We start from the raw sequence: 17,856 nt of genomic DNA, 5'->3' as shown, positions 1-17,856 counted from the left end.
CAATTGCATTTGGCTAGAGCCCAGTGGCTTGCACAGAGACGAACTGGACAAGATAGATCTGAGTTGTTTTTATAAAAAACAACAACGCTATGTTTTAAGCCACAGAAATATGATGACACCATGGTAAAGCAAACGAGCTGCGTTTGAAAATATTTCTCCCATCTCAAGACAGTTTATTGAACAGAATGTGCTGGGGTCAATACAGACTAGCTTAACATGTTCAAATTCAGTATAGAGAAGAGCACCATTTGAGCACCATTTTCAAACACAGATCATTTTTCAAAGGTTTACAGGACCTTTGACTTTACTGCCCCTCAGTAATCCTAATGTCTTCAGTAACTTTTTAAAAAAAGAGTGGAAATATAAAGAAAAATACTGTCAATCTTGGCAGGTGAGCTCTCTGACCTACTTTGACAGTAGTCTAGTTTTCATCCATACTCTGGGTGTTTGTTTTTTAAACTAATCTTTTCCCAATAAGAGAAAAATTCTGCCTTCTAAGACTTACAAACTGGGGCACACAAACCAATTTGCTTGTACTACCTTTTCTGGCATTTGTCAATCATTTGTCTAGAAATATTGATTAAAAAAATCCACACAAATTCTCCTTTAAGTCAAGAGTTAAAAGAAAAGGATAGCCTACTGCTGAGGTAGAACATTTTAAGTCACTGATAATAGTAAATTAAACTAATTTAAACAATACACATTGATATTAGCACTTAAAAAGATGCAGTTAAAAAGCAACTCTCTTCATAAATATTGTTTTCAAATTAAACCACAACATTGGTTACATCATATAAGGGTAACAATGAAAATATTTTTATGCTATGTATAAAAGACAAAGCAAGATAAAATATTCACATTTGATATTTTAGGCATTTACCAACAAAAGCTCAGTTCATAGTCACAACCCAGATTTCCCTGAAGTTCCTGTTCTTCACCCTTTTTTCCAGCTGGAATAAAGGATGAACAGATCAAATGACATGCCTTGGGGAGTAGGAGTGAGGCAAAATGAAGGATGTGTGTGTCTATATTGTTTTTATTCATTATGCTTCCCACCAGTGCAACTACATTGGTGATAGCAACAGTGAGTACTCTACTGTAGACAAGTAGGTATCCGAGAGCTGAACTTATTCCTCTATTCTAAACTCTGGAGAATGTGACATCCATCTAGGTATTGTTTAGGTAATGCATCAAAATACTCAAAAGACCAATTACTTGGCAAACCTTGTCATTTCCAACAATATGCAAAAAGCACTGAATCTAACTAGGAATAGAATGAGGTTTCCCATTTAGAAGAGTCAGATTTTCAAAGAAACAGAGTTCATTTGTAACAGATAAGAGAAAGCAAGGTGTTCCAGTCCAGTATTTTGGAAGAAATTGTCCCATTACCAAATCTCTTACTGTTCGGAGTATTTCTGGACAGAATGGTAAGTGGTTGTCAATAATCACCAGTAATTTATGGAGAACTACACATTAGTCCACATGCATTAAACTGGTTTCAGAGTAACAGCCGTGTTAGTCTGTATTCGCAAAAAGAAAAGGAGTACTTGTGGCACCTTAGAGACTAACCAATTTATTTGAGCACAAGCTTTCGTGAGCTACAGCTCACTTCATCGGATGCATACCGTGGAAACTGCAGCAGACTTTATATACACACAGAGAATATGAAACAATACCTCCTCCCACCCCACTGTCCTGCTGGTAATAGCTTATCTAAAGTGATCATCAAGTTGGGCCATTTCCAGCACAAATCCAGGTTTTCTCACCCTCCACCCCCCCCACACACACAAATTCACTCTCCTGCTGGTGATAGCCCATCCAAAGTGACAACTCTCTACACAATGTGCATGATAATCAAGTTGGGCCATTTCCTGCACAAATCCAGGTTCTCTCACCCCCTCACCCCCCTCCCAAAAACCATACACACAAACTCACTCTCCTGCTGGTAAAAGCTCATCCAAACTGACCACTCTCCAAGTTTAAATCCAAGTTAAACCAGAACATCTGGGGGGGGGGGGGGTAGGAAAAAACAAGAGGAAACAGGCTACCTTGCATAATGACTTAGCCACTCCCAGTCTCTATTTAAGCCTAAATTAATAGTATCCAATTTGCAAATGAATTCCAATTCAGCAGTTTCTCGCTGGAGTCTGGATTTGAAGTTTTTTTTGTTTTAAGATAGTGACCTTCATGTCTGTGATTGCGTGACCAGAGAGATTGAAGTGTTCTCTGACTGGTTTATGAATGTTATAATTCTTGACATCTGATTTGTGTCCATTTATTCTTTTACGTAGAGACTGTCCAGTTTTACCAATGTAAATGGCAGAGGGGCATTGCTGGCACATGATGGCATATATCACATTGGTGGATGTGCAGGTGAACGAGCCTCTGATAGTGTGGCTGATGTTATTAGGCCCTGTGATGGTGTCCCCTGAATAGATATGTGGGCACAATTGGCAACGGGCTTTGTTGCAAGGATAAGTTCCTGGGTTAGTGGTTCTGTTGTGTGGTATGTGGTTGTTGGTGAGTATTTGCTTCAGGTTGCGGGGCTGTCTGTAGGCAAGGACTGGCCTGTCTCCCAAGATTTGTGAGAGTGTTGGGTCATCCTTTAGGATAGGTTGTAGATCCTTAATAATGCGTTGGAGGGGTTTTAGTTGGGGGCTGAAGGTGACGGCTAGTGGCGTTCTGTTATTTTCTTTGTTAGGCCTGTCCTGTAGTAGGTAACTTCTGGGAACTCTTCTGGCTCTATCAATCTGTTTCTTTACTTCAGCAGGTGGGTATTGTAGTTGTAAGAAAGCTTGACAGAGATCTTGTAGGTGTTTGTCTCTGTCTGAGGGGTTGGAGCAAATGCGGTTGTATCACAGAGCTTGGCTATAGACGATGGATCGTGTGGTGTGGTCAGGGTGAAAGCTGGAGGCATGTAGGTAGGAATAGCGGTCAGTAGGTTTCCGGTATAGGGTGGTGTTTATGTGACCATCATTTATTAGCACTGTAGTGTCCAGGAAGTGGATCTCTTGTGTGGACTGGACCAGGCTGAGGTTGATGGTGGGATGGAAATTGTTGAAATCATGGTGGAATTCCTCAAGGGCTTCTTTTCCATGGGTCCAGATGATGAAGATGTCATCAATATAGCGCAAGTAGAGTAGGGGCGTTAGGGGACGAGAGCTGAGGAAGCGTTGTTCTAAATCAGCCATAAAAATGTTGGCATACTGTGGGGCCATGCGGGTACCCATAGCAGTGCCGCTGATCTGAAGGTATACATTGTCCCCAAATGTGAAATAGTTATGGGTAAGGACAAAGTCACAAAGTTCAGCCACCAGGTTAGCCGTGACATTATCGGGGATAGTGTTCTTGACGGCTTGTAGTCCATCTTTGTGTGGAATGTTGGTGTAGAGGGCTTCTACATCCATAGTGGCCAGGATGGTGTTATCAGGAAGATCACCGATAGATTGAAGTTTCCTCAGGAAGTCAGTGGTGTCTCGAAGGTAGCTGGGAGTGCTGGTAGCGTAGGGCCTGAGGAGGGAGTCTACATAGCCAGACAATCCTGCTGTCAGGGTGCCAATGCCTGAGATGATGGGGCGCCCAGGATTTCCAGGTTTATGGATCTTGGGTAGTAGATAGAATCTCCCAGGTCGGGGTTCCAGGGGTGTGTGTGTGCAGATTTGATCTTGTGCTTTTTCAGGAAGTTTCTTGAGCAAATGCTGTAGTTGCTTTTGGTAACTCTCAGTGGGATCATAGGGTAATGGCTTGTAGAAACTCGTGTTGGAGAGCTGCCGAGCAGCCTCTTGTTCATATTCCGACCTATTCATGACGACAACAGCACCTCCTTTGTCAGCCTTTTTGATTATGATGTCAGAGTTGTTTCTGAGGCTTTGGATGGCATTGCGTTCCGCACGGCTGAGGTTATGGGGCAAGTGATGCTGCTTTTCCACAATTTCAGCCCGTGCACGTCGGCGGAAGCACTCTATGTAGAAGTCCAGTCTGCTGTTTCGACCTTCAGGAGGAGTCCACCTAGAATTCCTCTTTCTGTAGTGTTGGTAGGGAGACCTCTGTGGATTAGTATGTTGTTCAGAGGTATTTTGGAAATATTCCTTGAGTCAGAGACGTCGAAAATAGGATTCTACGTCACCACAGAACTGTATCATGTTCGTGGGGGTGGAGGGGCAGAAGGAGAACTTGGATTTAAACTTGGAGAGTGGTCAGTTTGGATGAGCTATTACCAGCAGGATAGTGAGTGTGTGTGTGTGGTTTTTGGGAGGGGGGTGAGGGAACCTGGATTTGTGCAGGAAATGGCCCACCTTGATTATCATGCACATTGTGTAGAGAGTTGTCACTTTGGATGGGCTATCACCAGCAGGAGAGTGAATTTGTGTGTGGGGGGGTGGAGGGTGAGAAAACCTGGATTTGTGCTGGAAATGGCCCAACTTGATGATCACTTTAGATAAGCTATTACCAGCAGGACAGTGGGGTGGGAGGAGGTATTGTTTCATATTCTCTGTGTGTATATAAAGTCTGCTGCAGTTTCCACGGTATGCATCCGATGAAGTGAGCTGTAGCTCACGAAAGCTTGTGCTCAAATAAATTGGTTAGTCTCTAAGGTGCCACAAGTACTCCTTTTCTTTATGCATTAAACTGTTTGTGAAACCAAGCAGTGAGGGATTTGGGTTTGGTGTGAATGCAGGTGGTTCCCTAAACGGACATCTAAAAAGTGGTCTGAAAAATTAAAGTTGGAAAGCCACTGAATTAGCATCATGGGAAACAATCCAGTTTCTTCTTCTTTCTTGTCATTTCCCTATTCTGGGTCAGCAACATTTATAGCCTTCTTCTAAAACACATGATCATATGCCAGATTGATCTCTCTGAGGTCAGCTGCTATCCAGTCCACATACCGAGTCTTTGGTCTCCTTCCATCCGTGATCATTTCAAGAGCCATCCTACAGATATAGCTTTCAGATCTCTACTGGATATGCCCATAGCACAATAGCCTAGCCTCCCTCAGCTTGTCTTAAACTGGAGCAACCTGCATTAGGCCTCTCACAACTTCATTTTATTTCCTATCACAGAGCATTTGACCATCTCAACATCTTCATTTACATGATGGAAAGATTACTAGAAACAATCCAGTTTATTGTACAGATTTCCATGGAGAAGGCCTAAATTCCCTCAAGTTTGCAAGTGTTCAGATCTCAGAGGGTGTCTTATTTAGGTACCTCTCAAATCATTAAACTAAATATAATTTCTCAACAATTTAAGTAACTAAAGATATTTAATAAGGAGCAACTATAAGAACGGCCATAGTGGATCAGACCACAGGCTCATCTAGCCCAGTATCCTGTCTTCCAACAGTGGCCAATGCCAGGTGTCCCAGGGGAAAGGAATAGAACAGGTAATCATCAAGTGATCCATCCCTGTCACCCATTCCCAGCTTCTGGCAAACAGAGGCTAGGGACACCATCCCTGCCCATCCCAGCTAATAGCCATTGATGAACCTATCCTCCAGGAACTTATCTAGTTCTTTTTTGAACCCTGTTATATTCTTGGCCCTCACAACATGCCCTGGCAAGGAGTTCCACAGACTGACTGTGCGTTGTGTGAAAAAATACTTCCTTTTGTTTGTTTTAAACCTGCTGCCTATTAATTTCATTTGGTGACACACACCCCCCCCCCGACCCTCTGTTCTTGTGTTAAGAGGAGTAAACAACACATCCTTATTTACTTTCTCCACACCGGTCATGATTTTATAGATCTCTATCGTATCCTCCCCCTTAGTCGTCTCTTTTCCAAGCTGAAAAGTCCCAGTCTTATTATACTCTCCTCATATCCAACCTGTTCCATACCCCAATCATTTTTGTTGTCCTTTTCTGAACCTCTTCTGATTTCAATATATCTTTTTTGAGATGGGGCAACCACATCTGCACGCAGTATTCAAGATGTGGGCATACCATGGATTCATATAGAGGCAATATGATATTTTATATTTATTATATATCCCTTAATGATTTCCAACATTCTGTTCATTTTTTTGACTGCCGCTGCACGAGTGGATGTTTACAGAGAACTATCCACAATGACTCCAAGATCTCTTTCTTGAGTGGTAACTACTAATTTAGACCCCATCATTTTATATTTATAGCTGGGATGATTTTTCCAATAGTGGGCTTAGTTATTGGATGCCTTGTTATCAAGGAAACAGAATGTCTATTCCATGAGAGAATGTGTTGTTGATCACTGGTTTTATTTCGCAAGTTCCCTGCTTACAAGAGTCAGCAATAAAGTGGAAAAAAACAAAAAATACAAGAACAGAAGCCACATCAGCAGCCTTCCAGATTGCTCAAGAGTTGGAAAAACACAGCAGTTGGCCCCTTCACAATTTTATCAAAACAGGGGAAAAAGTCAGCCTTCCACTGAAGACCAAATTAGCTGCACAAAGCAAGAGACTGCCACTGAAAAGACTGTGGTGCATAAAATGTGTGTAATGCTCCTTTACGTAAACATTAATACTTTCCATCTTCAGCCAACTGATCCCTCCAGGACTACCTATCCTACAGGAGTAAGTCCACATCATACTGCCTCTCCCGCACTCCAAGAAGGCAAAGCGTAACAAACCCAACCTGTAGGCACAGAGCATATAAAAAATTGGCAGCCAAGGATGGGAGAAAGCTCTCTTGCTCCCATTTCTCAAGAATGCTGCCAATCCTCCTCCACTAATTAACCTTATGTTTCTGGAGAGCGGCAGTCTCCTTCACCAGATTTTTTTGCCCCTCCTTTTGGCAGGACTGATTGTTTAAATTTTCAGTTTATCCCACTCCTTTGTTTTCTTCCTCCTTGAAGAACAGAAATCTGAAGGAGCTTGTTTTGGGAGACGGATCCTTGAAGATTTCTCCCTCCAGTCACATATCAGATAAAAGAGAAACAGCCCCATAGTACAGCTTTGGGATTAAAAAAGCAATAGATCACAAAATACTTAATTAATTCACGGACACATCCCAGTCAACCTCAGATCCATAATCCTGATTGCCAGTAAAGTTAATCTAGCAAAGGGAAGGGAATGATCATAGGGGACTGCATGATGCTTAGTTAGTCCATTTATCTAGTGGTTAGAGCAGAGGCCTAGATTATATTTCCAAATTAGGTTAGACAGACATTTTAACTGCTCTGTGTATCAGTTTCTCTCTCTGTAAACTGGAGATGACTTCTAATACAGACCCAATCTTTGTAAAACACAAGAGTCTCAGATGAAGTGTCTAAATTATGCTGTATTCCACAAACAGTGTCAAGGGTATTGTCAAGGTTCCTTCCCCACTCTGAACTCTAGGGTACAGATGTGGGGACCTGCATGAAAGACCTCCTAAACTTATTCTTACCAGCTTAGGTTAAAGACTTCCCCAAGGTACAAACTGTGCCTTGTCCTTGAACCCTATGCTGCCACCACCAAGCGTGTTAAACAAAGAACACGGAAAGAGCCCACTGGGAGACGTCTTCCCCCAAAATATCTCCCCAAGCCCTACACCCCCTTTCCTGGGGAAGGCTTGATAAAAATCCTCACCAATTTGCATAGGTGAACACAGACTCAAACCCTTGGATCTTAAGAACAGTGAAAAAAAAAATCAATCAGGTTCTTAAAAGAAAAATTTTAATTAAAAAAAAGGTAAAAAAGAATCACCTCTGTAAAATCAGGATGGTAAATACCTTACAGGGAAATCAGATTCAAAACATAGAGAATCCCTCTAGGCAAAACCTTAAGTTACAAAAAGACACAAAAACAGGAATATACATTCCATCCAACATAGCTTATTTTACCAGCCATTAAACAAAAGGAAATCAACACATTTCTAGCTAGATTACTTACTAACTAACAGTTGTAAGGCTGCATTCCTGAACTGTTCCTGGCAAAAGCATCACACAGACAGACGAACCCTTTGTTCCCCCACCTCCAGCTTTGAAAGTATCTTGTCTCCTCATTGGTCATCTTAGCTTCTTAACCCTTTACAGGTGAAAGAGTTTTGCCTCTGGCCAGGAGGGATTTTATAGCACTGTATACAGAAAGGTGGTTACCCTTCCCTTTATATATATGACAGGTATGCTCCCCAATCCCTGAGAATCAGTAGTATGCTCTGCTCATGGAGTACAAGAAGGCCTTAGCACATCCATGGACTAGGAACTGTGCAAAGAAGATCCTTTAACCTGGAAAGGCCCCTTAAACAGTTCAGCAGCGTACTTTCTATCTTAATAAATGTGTTGAGTTTAATGCTAACAAGATAAAACCTTGGAATTTTTGTGTGCATGCACACATGATTTTTCTTAGGTGCCATATAGCAGAACAGAGCACACTTATCCAAAACATGAGAGTGTAATGAGAAGTTATCAGGCTACATTACGCTACAGTATTTGACAGCAAAAATAATAAGCGTCTAGTATTTTAGACAATAAAAATGGGACAATTTGCCTTTGTGCCTCATACCACATGCTCCAACGTAACTCTCAGCAGACCCATAACAATAGCATTTATAGTCTATGAAAGCCTAATAAAAGTACTAGGTGGCCACAGTATCCATAGGAAGACTGGGGTTTTGCCACTGTAAGTTTTCTAAAATCCACTAATGCAACTAAAAGTAACTTACAGTTTCGTTACTATAGAAATGCAGAGATCCAGAAAGAGTTTTGTTTAACCTTTATATCACAGCTGCTATAAGAGTTACCAGCTTTCTGATACAGCAGTCTGGCCACACTTGTTTTGTGTCAGTCAATGGTGTAAGGGTCAATCGGTAAGACTTTGACCCTCATCATAAACCTGTATTTATTTATGTTGCCAACATGGTTGAGTTTGCTAACATCTGAGAAGATAATTTCCTCTACTTCCTTTTCTTAAAAAGGAAGAATATCCTGTTTTATATTAAGTCACAATATAATAAAAATTACTATAAAATAATCAACTGTTCCTTTTACAGAAGTAGGTGTTAAATTAGTTTGAGCTCAGCATAACGAAGCGACAGCATAAAATCTGCCCTTGGCTGGAACTCAAACCTCTGATTATCTACCACTAATAGGGCAAGATTACAGATTTTAATAATCACTCCAATAGTTTGATTTTCACAGTGGTTGTGTCTTCTTCAGTAAGAGTCCAAATGTCTTTCACTTATCTCTACGCATACTGCCAGAGTAGTGGCTGGATTTAATATATTTTTGCCATCTGTCCTAAAGATATGAGATGACCAAGACGTTGCCAACTCATGACTTTACCATGTGTCAATATTTGTTGTTTCTTAAAACCCCAGATCCTGGATTCATATAATTAAGTGAGAATTGCCATTTTTAATTTAGAAAAAAATTTCTAGCCCTCATGGTTGCAGAGAAGTTTGGAAATATAATCTATCTGTACACAAATAGCTCAAAAAAATCAAAAGAGCCCAAACATTATTATTGGCTTAAAATCCAGAAATGTAAGAAAACCTCATGGTGATTTTTTGGGGCCTGACTCATGATTTTTGAACACTTGGAATTGGCAATGTTAGATAAACTTGGAAGTGGCTATTCAAAATAATGACCTACCTGAAAGGAGTAATATGCCTGCATCTCACCTTTAGTTAATTTTAAGATTCCCCTCCAACTTCCCAAATACTACTTTTCGCATAAAGTTGTAATGCTGATGAAAGGTTTTGTCTCAAAAAAGCAGTGCTCTGGTTATGGTAGGCTCTCTCCCCTTCCTCTTTCCCTCCCCCACCCCGAAGCTCATCACAGTTTGTGTACTGTAATCATTTTCTCCTCCAGATTTTCCTTTTAATCTGAATATTTTAAAAACACTCTCTTATATATTTCAGGAGTCCAATTCAATCAAAATAGGTCATCAACAAACTAATACAATTCATGCAAAGACAACAGATTTCTGATTACTTGTGTATCAAACAAATCTTGTAATTATGCTAGATTTCCAGGTAGGAGTGATAATATTGCTATTCCATTTCCATAGTTACTCTTATACAATTACATAGCCAAACTTACTTGGAAGCTTGCTGTTATGTCCATTACTACTTTTACTGTGTCCTTACATATGTCAACATTTTATTAGTATTTGTTGACTATTCATGAACATTTAGAATTAATGGTTTTCTGCTCCCTGTTGGCATTTTGTAACATCATTTGTACATGCCATCTCAAGAACAATGCCAGACATACTCAGAACCACCACTCCGATTCTCTGCGCACAATATGCCTATTAATTTCAGTTTTGGCTATGCTGCTGCTGACATCCTCTTGGGTGCCTGAGAAAGGGCATGCACCAAAGTAGAAACTGACTATGAGAAGTGCTTTCAAGGGCACCAAAAACTGAAAAGAAAATATTTATCCCTTATTCTTTCATGCATAATAATCAGAGGTTACTATTACAAAATTTATTTTAATTGGATGCTGTATGATTGGATCCTTTTGCTGAACTCAGGTAATAATTTGATCCAAAAATGTTATTGACTGATGAGGCTCATGGGACACTTCAGAACTATACTTACACGAGCTACTAAGCAAAAAGATATTGGAGTATCCACACTGAAGTAATGTTGATGCCTGTTAAGTAGTTTAAAATGTTATTAAAGGCAAACAACATGATTCAGCAATGGACGATGAACTACTTAGCAAATAATTATGTCTCAGAACATTATTATACCATCATTCACGCAGGTATTATACTGTCATTCACTCTAAGACCATAGAATGGTATGTCAAAACAATAACATCAATGCCGACAGAAATGCTGACCAACAATCCAGTGAACCAATACAGAGATTCCAATAACTGTGGGTGGGGGAAACTAAAATGACTATTCTCTACTGATTGCTATTCTTCTGGTGGGAGGAAGGTGTTTCTTTCTGTAAAGCCTCCTGAACATTAACTATTTGCCATCAACTACTTTATGTGGTATGAAATTGTCAATGTCACTAAATCACCATAGAAGGGTCATGACATGGCATTGAAGAGACCCTGTGACACAAGTCAACTTGCTTGAAAAATAAACATCCCCAAACTCCATGGCACAAAGAGAAAATAAAAGACAATCCCAGCGCAATACCAGCTAGGATTGTGCTCAAACACCATCTAAATAGGTAATTACAGTAACGCCTCACTTAAAGTTGTCCCGGTTAACATTGTTTCCTTATTAGGCTGCTGATCTATTAGATAACATACTCATTTAAAGTTGTGCAATGTTCCGTTATACGGTTGTTTGGTTTGTCTAGCTCCGCCTGCCCAGTGTTCCAGCCGGGGAGCTGGGACACAGCATGGGGGCTTACCCCACTCCGCCCACCCAACATTCCAGCCAGAGAGAGAGCAAGCCCCTAACCCTGCTCCCGGGCAGGAGCGTGGGGCGGGTGGAATGGGGCAAACCCCCCACGCCCCAACCGTTCTACGCCCCTGCATCAGCCAAGCTTCACAATCATCACTGGTGAGTACAGCATTAAATTGTTTAAAACTGATACTATAATGTATATAATGTCTTTTGTCTGGTAAAAATTATTTCCCTGGAACCTAACCTTCCCCTTTTACATTAATTCTTATGGGGAAATTGGATTAGCTTAACACCGTTTTGCTTGAAGTAGCATTTTTCAGGAACATAACTACAATGTTAAGTGAGGAGTTACTGTATATGCCAGAGTATAAGAGTCATTCACTTAATGTTAATTCAATAATCTTAGTACTGCTAACCCTAAGCATTAAAAAATCATGAGTTAAACCCAAAAAAGTCAGATTAAGTAAAATATGATTTTTTTTTAAATTGGGGGGGGGGGCTCTTTTTTTGCCTTCTGGTATTTGAGTCATTAAAGTTTACTAGAGTCCAGATTTCTCTGCAACCACAAACTTCCATAAATGATTTTTTTTTTCAAAAGCAAAGGGCCTCAGGTGACCACCTGACTCCCGTAGCTGGAGCTTTATGAACACAGAACAAGACTTGTGATAAATCATGAATGTTGCCAGTCTCAACACCCTTGTGAGGTAGGGAAGAGGGTCTCAGCCCCATTTATAGGCCAGGAACTGAGGCATGGGACGGTTTAAGTGACTTGCCCAAGGTGTAGAGTGACCAGATAGCAAGTGTGAAAAATCAGGATGGGGGTGTGGGGGTAACAGGAGCCCATATTAAAAAGAACCCCAAATACCAGGACTCTCCCTATAAAATCGGGACATCTGGTCACCCTACCAAGGTCCCACGAGAAGACGGTGGTGGAACCAAGAATGACTCCAGATCACCCAAGACCTTAACCGCAAGACCATCCTTCCCTTATTGGCAGGACGTCACCCAGGGCCCCTCTGAGCCCGAAACCCTTGTGGGAGGCCACCAGGGACCCCTCCCCTGGGTGAAGCGGCGGTGACTGGGGACCTCGCCTGCAGGGCGCTGCGGACGGGACCAAGGCTCCTACCCCCTCAACTCTGACTCTACAGGCTGCCCCGGACGGCGCGTTTTAGCGGCCCGCCTATTCTTACAGCCCGACAGCTCCAGGGGCTGCCCCACGGAGCAGCGAGCCGCTGACAGTCTCACACTCACCCAGCACGCAGAGCGAAACGCCGCCGCCACCTCAGGCGGTTACACGCTTCCGGGAAAAGGTGACACCCTAACAACAGACACACCCATTGGCCTCTTAGGCCCCTCCTTCTTCGCATGCTATTGGCGCGTAAGCCGCTCTTTTCTCCCGACCTCTCATTGACTCGCTCCCGTGTCGCTCAAGTAGGGTTGCGGCAGCGTTCCAAATCGCGGCTCTTCTCTGCGATCTGCCCCTCCCCGCATCTGGTGCGGCTCTTCCGTTCTGCGCGCTCTCCTCCCCGCACGAATCTCCGCTCCGTTTACCTCATCTCTCCCCAGTAGCTCCTCCCCCAATGGTTCTCCCCTTAGCAGTTCCCGCCTCTCTGGGCCTTGGTGATGGACCCAGGACAAGGGTGACCTGCGGGTGGTGCCCTGCGGGCCCCTAAGCCCAGCAGGCCCAGGAAGCTTTGCAAAGCAGAGGCAGATGGAGCATGGCTGCTGGGAGTCATCTCACACACCCTCTCTGTGCTGACTAACTTTGAGCGCTGGGAAGTTTGTTCAGGTGTAATGAGCTCCAGGCCTGATTGTCCATTGCATGACCCCCCTTTTATGTCACCTCAGCATGCAGATATGGCCCTTCCGGAATAGCCCTGGTGTCAGGGCTCTACGCACCTGCCACACTCCCCTCAGTTGTATGTGGCCAGGGTGGCTGTGGTCCAGCTAGTCTCATTTGCCAGAGAGGCTCCTTGCGTCCCCCAGCCACATTTGAGGAGCCCTGAACTTTCTTTGATCTGGGAACTGGGCAGGACCTCGGTTTATCCCAAAATGGGAAAAAAGAGAGGGGGCTTTGTCCTCAGTTACAAACTCAGATCAAAACACAACATTGCCAGAATTCATAATCCCTTGATGATTCTACCTGGAACTGCAGGTTTAAACAAGGATGGGGTAAACTGAGCTGTTCACCTACCCAACTTGAAATAGTGACTCAAGGAATTTACCATGTGGGGCTTTCAAACAAGATCTTAAACACTTAGGTTCTGCCTGCTTTTCTGGGCAGATAATGGCAGCAGCATGGCTTCAGTTGACCTTCAGCTGTAAATTCAGACTGCCTTCTGGCGGAGCCTCCAGGAGAAGATAGTAGTAAAAGCACTGACTGCTCTCTGAGGGTTAATACCTATCCCATGAGGATAAATCAAGCCCAGTATATAGAAGGTATGAAAACAGTTCTTTAATATGAAGCACTATGAAAGGAAAAGAGCTTCCAAAATAGTAAGAGCTATTTGTGCTATTACATCTAAAGCAGGATGTTAGGCTGATATCCACGGTAAAACTTCAACATGCATAAATGTAGAGAAAAATAGATTTCAGTTTTGAGTTTGCAAGATGTTATTTAAACACAGCTTTTCAAATTTAACATAAGGCAAGTTACACAAGTCTATCAATCTGTGTGGCTCTGCAACTGATTAGTTAATTGTACAATTTTTGAAGTCAAGGAGAGGTGAGAGCACACAGTGCCTGACAGCAGTTACACAGTAACGTGCAGCATTAAGGCCAAAGATTGTTTCAAAAAATCTATTGCATTCCACTGGGTTTTATTTAACATATTTATAGATCTAGCAGATCATTTTGACATTAAGCAGAAGAAATCTCTATTGGGGAGTAATGTCTTAGAAAATGCTTTAGAATGGATGATTAGAGTACAGTAAAACATGTCATAAGCTATCACTTGAGAGACCAACCATATTGGTTGTTTACCAGAGGTGGATCTATAATAAAGGACAAATAAAATATGCTGAGATACTTTAAGGTAGTCTTTTAAGACAGGAGGTTTCTTAATAAGGATGGTACCTTGAATAGGTTTGAATGTAATTTGAACGAATTGTGTTCCATGGAGACTTGATATTTTGTCTTTGTGATAGTTTGGTCATGTTTTTCTATTTTAGCATTTTGATGTGGTATCCCTTCCCATAATAAGACTATGTTTTTGTAAGATGCTAATAAGATCTTTTAGTTAAGGTATCTAGGGCAGCAGTTCTATCTTGTTGAAAGTATTTAACGAAATTATAAATGCTTCTTTGCTTGATACCTATTAAAAATCCTCAGATGTTAAGGCTCTGCATGTCTTCAGTAGAAGTTGCATCCCTGGAGAAGAGGAAAAGGCAAATTCTCTATGGGTTTGAGAACATAGATAACTGTGTTGGCTTTCACTGATAAGCCACATATTTGCCTGTTTTCTACACATTTGAAAAATTTGATTAGTTTTACTGTGCCATTTGAAGATTTTGTTTAAGGAGCTTTCCCAAAAGCAGACCATTAAGGGGTAGCTAGATGTAGTGGGGCTATTGCCTATTTAATCCCCTGCTTCTACTTCCTGTGCCTATAGTAATTTCTTTTCTCCCTCAAAAGCGCTAGTTGCTCTTATGTCCTTTGTTAACCCCCCGTCTTTTCATTTAGCTTCTATTACTGCATTTAGCTTCTATTACTAACCAAATTACAATAGTCCATTCTCAAGTGGATATTGTTCACGTGTTTGTTTTGAGTGCATTCAGTGAAAGAAGTGGTGGAGAGTCCAAGGAAGGGGTCCATAGGCCACTGGTGGTCTGTGGAGCACTTGCTGGTTGTCTACAGAACTGAATGGTCACATGGTTCTTCCTGCTTATTTCTAGATGTTTCATTACATTAAAAGAGCTAAAAGAATATATTATACTTTCCTAATTTTACAGTAATTGCCTATATGGAAAATTATAGCCACAAGGGTGTTACATAATTGCAAATGTGAGGGGAAATGTTTCACAAAACTGCGATTGAGAGAAGATGTGGCCTGTAGGCTGTTGTGAGGCTTCTGCTGAATAGGTCACTTGACACTGATAGTTTGGTTAAGTTGATCCTACAAGCACTATGTACATAAGTCCTACTGAAGCCAAGGGAAATTCCAGAGGGCTCTTACAGAATCAGGCCTATTATTTAGTACAGATTTTACCCACCTGCAAAGTTATAATGACACTGTTGTATTTCACAAGGGTTTTGTCAAGAAGACTGAGATTTTCAGAGGTGATTAGTGGTTTTGGGTTCCTCCATTTTGGGTTGCCCAATTTGACAGCAGGAAAAAAGGGCCCAATTTTCATGGGGTGTCAGATTCAGCACCCAAAACCTGAGACCATCAAAAGTCATGTCAGTCTGAAAATGTAGGTCTAAGGGATAAATTTTCAGGAGGTAGGATTCACTTTTTTTGAAGCTATAAATTTTGAAGCGTAGATGCATCTCAGGTGCTTAGAACCACATGTACCGATATTTTCTTATACTGTACAGATGCAAACTTCCAGCAACTGCAAAAAGAAGTTCAGCTTTAGCCCATCTAAAAATTAGCTTGGGATGGAGGTTCTTGGGGAGAACAAGAAGATCTGGTTTTGATTTCTGACTGACAGAGAATTCCTACGGGACTTTGGGAAAGACATTTACCCGAACAGATATTCTGTAACTAAGGCCCCAATCCTGCAAAGTGCTTTTACTAATATGTAGTGCCATTCATCCAGAGATCACATCTTGAAAAAGGCAAAACTCATGGAGGTGAATGGGAATTTAGCTGAATCAGGAGAGCAGTATTGAGCCCAAAATGTATAAAGCAGTTAATACATTCAAATGAAAGGTTCTAAATATATCAATCATAATAAAACTTGGGTCCAGTTTATAATGTTGCCAGCTCCTGTATTTTGTTGCATGATGCAATATCTGGCATTCCTTATAACCCCAACTCTTGAATTTGTGTTGCAAGAGAATCTCTGCTTTTGTTTGAAAAAGCAAGTCTCATGGCTGGCGGGAAAGCTTGAAGATGTGATAAGTGAAATTTAAAGGCTTAAAAAAAGGGCAAACAACCATACATTTGTTTAAAAATCATGAATTTTTAAAAGACTGATTTTTGGCTAAATATTTGAATGTTTGGACTTGGTGATGCTGAGTTTATGTATTATTCTGGTGCCATAAATCCTTGCACAACCAATCCTGTATCTTGGCACTCAAGTCTTTCACTGAAATCAATGCAGATTTGGGATATCTGAATGCAAGATCAAGCTCCTCTTTGTTTGGCTGTTTGGACTTTGGGGCTAAAAGTTCTTGCTGTCCGGATGTCATGTTTCCTTTTCAGTTTGTTACATGTGCTTTAGAATCTGCAAAGTGTAAATCTATAGTGCTTCAGAAGGATTTTTAATTCCATGTTTTGTTTTGATTTTTTGTTAATCACCATGGTATTTCAAGTGATTAAACAAATTAAGAACATTAAATCATCATGTATTCCCAAACGGAATGGGACCAGTGAACTTCTCTCTCACTCCTAGGGGAGGCTAATTCCACTTTGACGGACGCTCATGCTGTCCAATGCCAAACTGCGCTGGCAGCCAGTGACCAGACTAGAAGAACTTCACCAATGAGATAGTCGTTGCTGGGTTTAACAAAACAAAGATGCCCAATGGGAAAAATCATGGCTAGTGAGGACTGCGTCGTTTTGTTTGCTGACTGCAGACGGACAGCTGCGAACTAGGGGGCAAGAAGCAGCCGTAGCAGGACCATTTTCTGGATTTGGAGCACAATTCAGCTGTTTTCTACCCCATCCCCGCTGCTCCCAGCACAGACACACTAATCAGCCTTGCTGTCCTTAAAGGAGGGAGGGAAAACCTGAATTCCTGTTTCCATCACTCAGTATTTTTAACCCCCACCAAAGTTTTACTGATAAGAAAGGATGAACGCCCCCACCCTATAATAGAGTTGGAAGGATGAATAGGAGTGCACGTTAACTTACAAGATCCAACTGCGTCTCTGGTGGGCATCTTATTGGGGGTCTGTTTGAAAGGGCGTGGGAGAAATTAGGCGTTATACAAACTTTACAGTTGACTGTTTAAATGTAAGCCCTGCGGGGCGGGGGGCAGGATTGCACAAAAACCCTTTAAGAACAGACATTATTCTTCAGCCTCTTTTTTGAGGGCGGGGGGAGTAGACTTTTGGGGAGCGCTATAAGGAAGGTTGTTTCTCCGTGAGAGATGAAGAGCGCCAGACGCTGGATGTGGGAGTGGAAGACCCTATAGAAAGATAATGGCAGCAAGTTTATTTGTCTTTTAAAAAGAAGGAATCCTAACTGTGTATTTTAAAAAGAAAAGCAGCAAAAAAGGTAAATGCAAAAAAGGGTTAAACACTCCTTCTATTCCCCCCACCCCCCCACCCCCACCCCCCCCGCGAGCCTTTGGATAAAGATGTTTTCTTGAATACCCTTTGTAAATGAGGAGGGAGGAATTTGGAGGTGGGAGGGAGGAAATTCAGCCCGAGTCGGATGCATCTACTATGTTGGCTTGGTGGGTAAGAAGGGAATT

General features: G+C 41.8%; 1 protein-coding gene across 1 annotated transcript in view; it reads right to left on the bottom strand.

Annotated features, from left to right (window-relative positions):
* Positions 1-12,704, bottom strand: part of TANGO2 (transport and golgi organization 2 homolog) — an 89,030-nt gene extending 76,326 nt beyond the window's left edge. Inside the window, exon 1 of the mRNA XM_084649162.1 lies at positions 12,524-12,704. Coding sequence (XP_084505288.1) covers positions 12,524-12,639 — 116 coding nt within the window. The 5' untranslated portion in view covers positions 12,640-12,704. The remainder of the gene's footprint in view (positions 1-12,523) is intronic.
* Positions 12,705-17,856: the final 5,152 nt, after the last annotated feature.

This window comes from Lepidochelys olivacea, assembly GCF_965140295.1.
Source record: "Lepidochelys olivacea isolate rLepOli2 genome assembly, chromosome: 15".
NCBI classification, from domain to species: domain Eukaryota; kingdom Metazoa; phylum Chordata; order Testudines; family Cheloniidae; genus Lepidochelys; species Lepidochelys olivacea.
The sequence above is the reverse complement of the archived record's forward strand: the minus strand, read 5'-3'. Positions and strand labels throughout refer to the sequence as shown.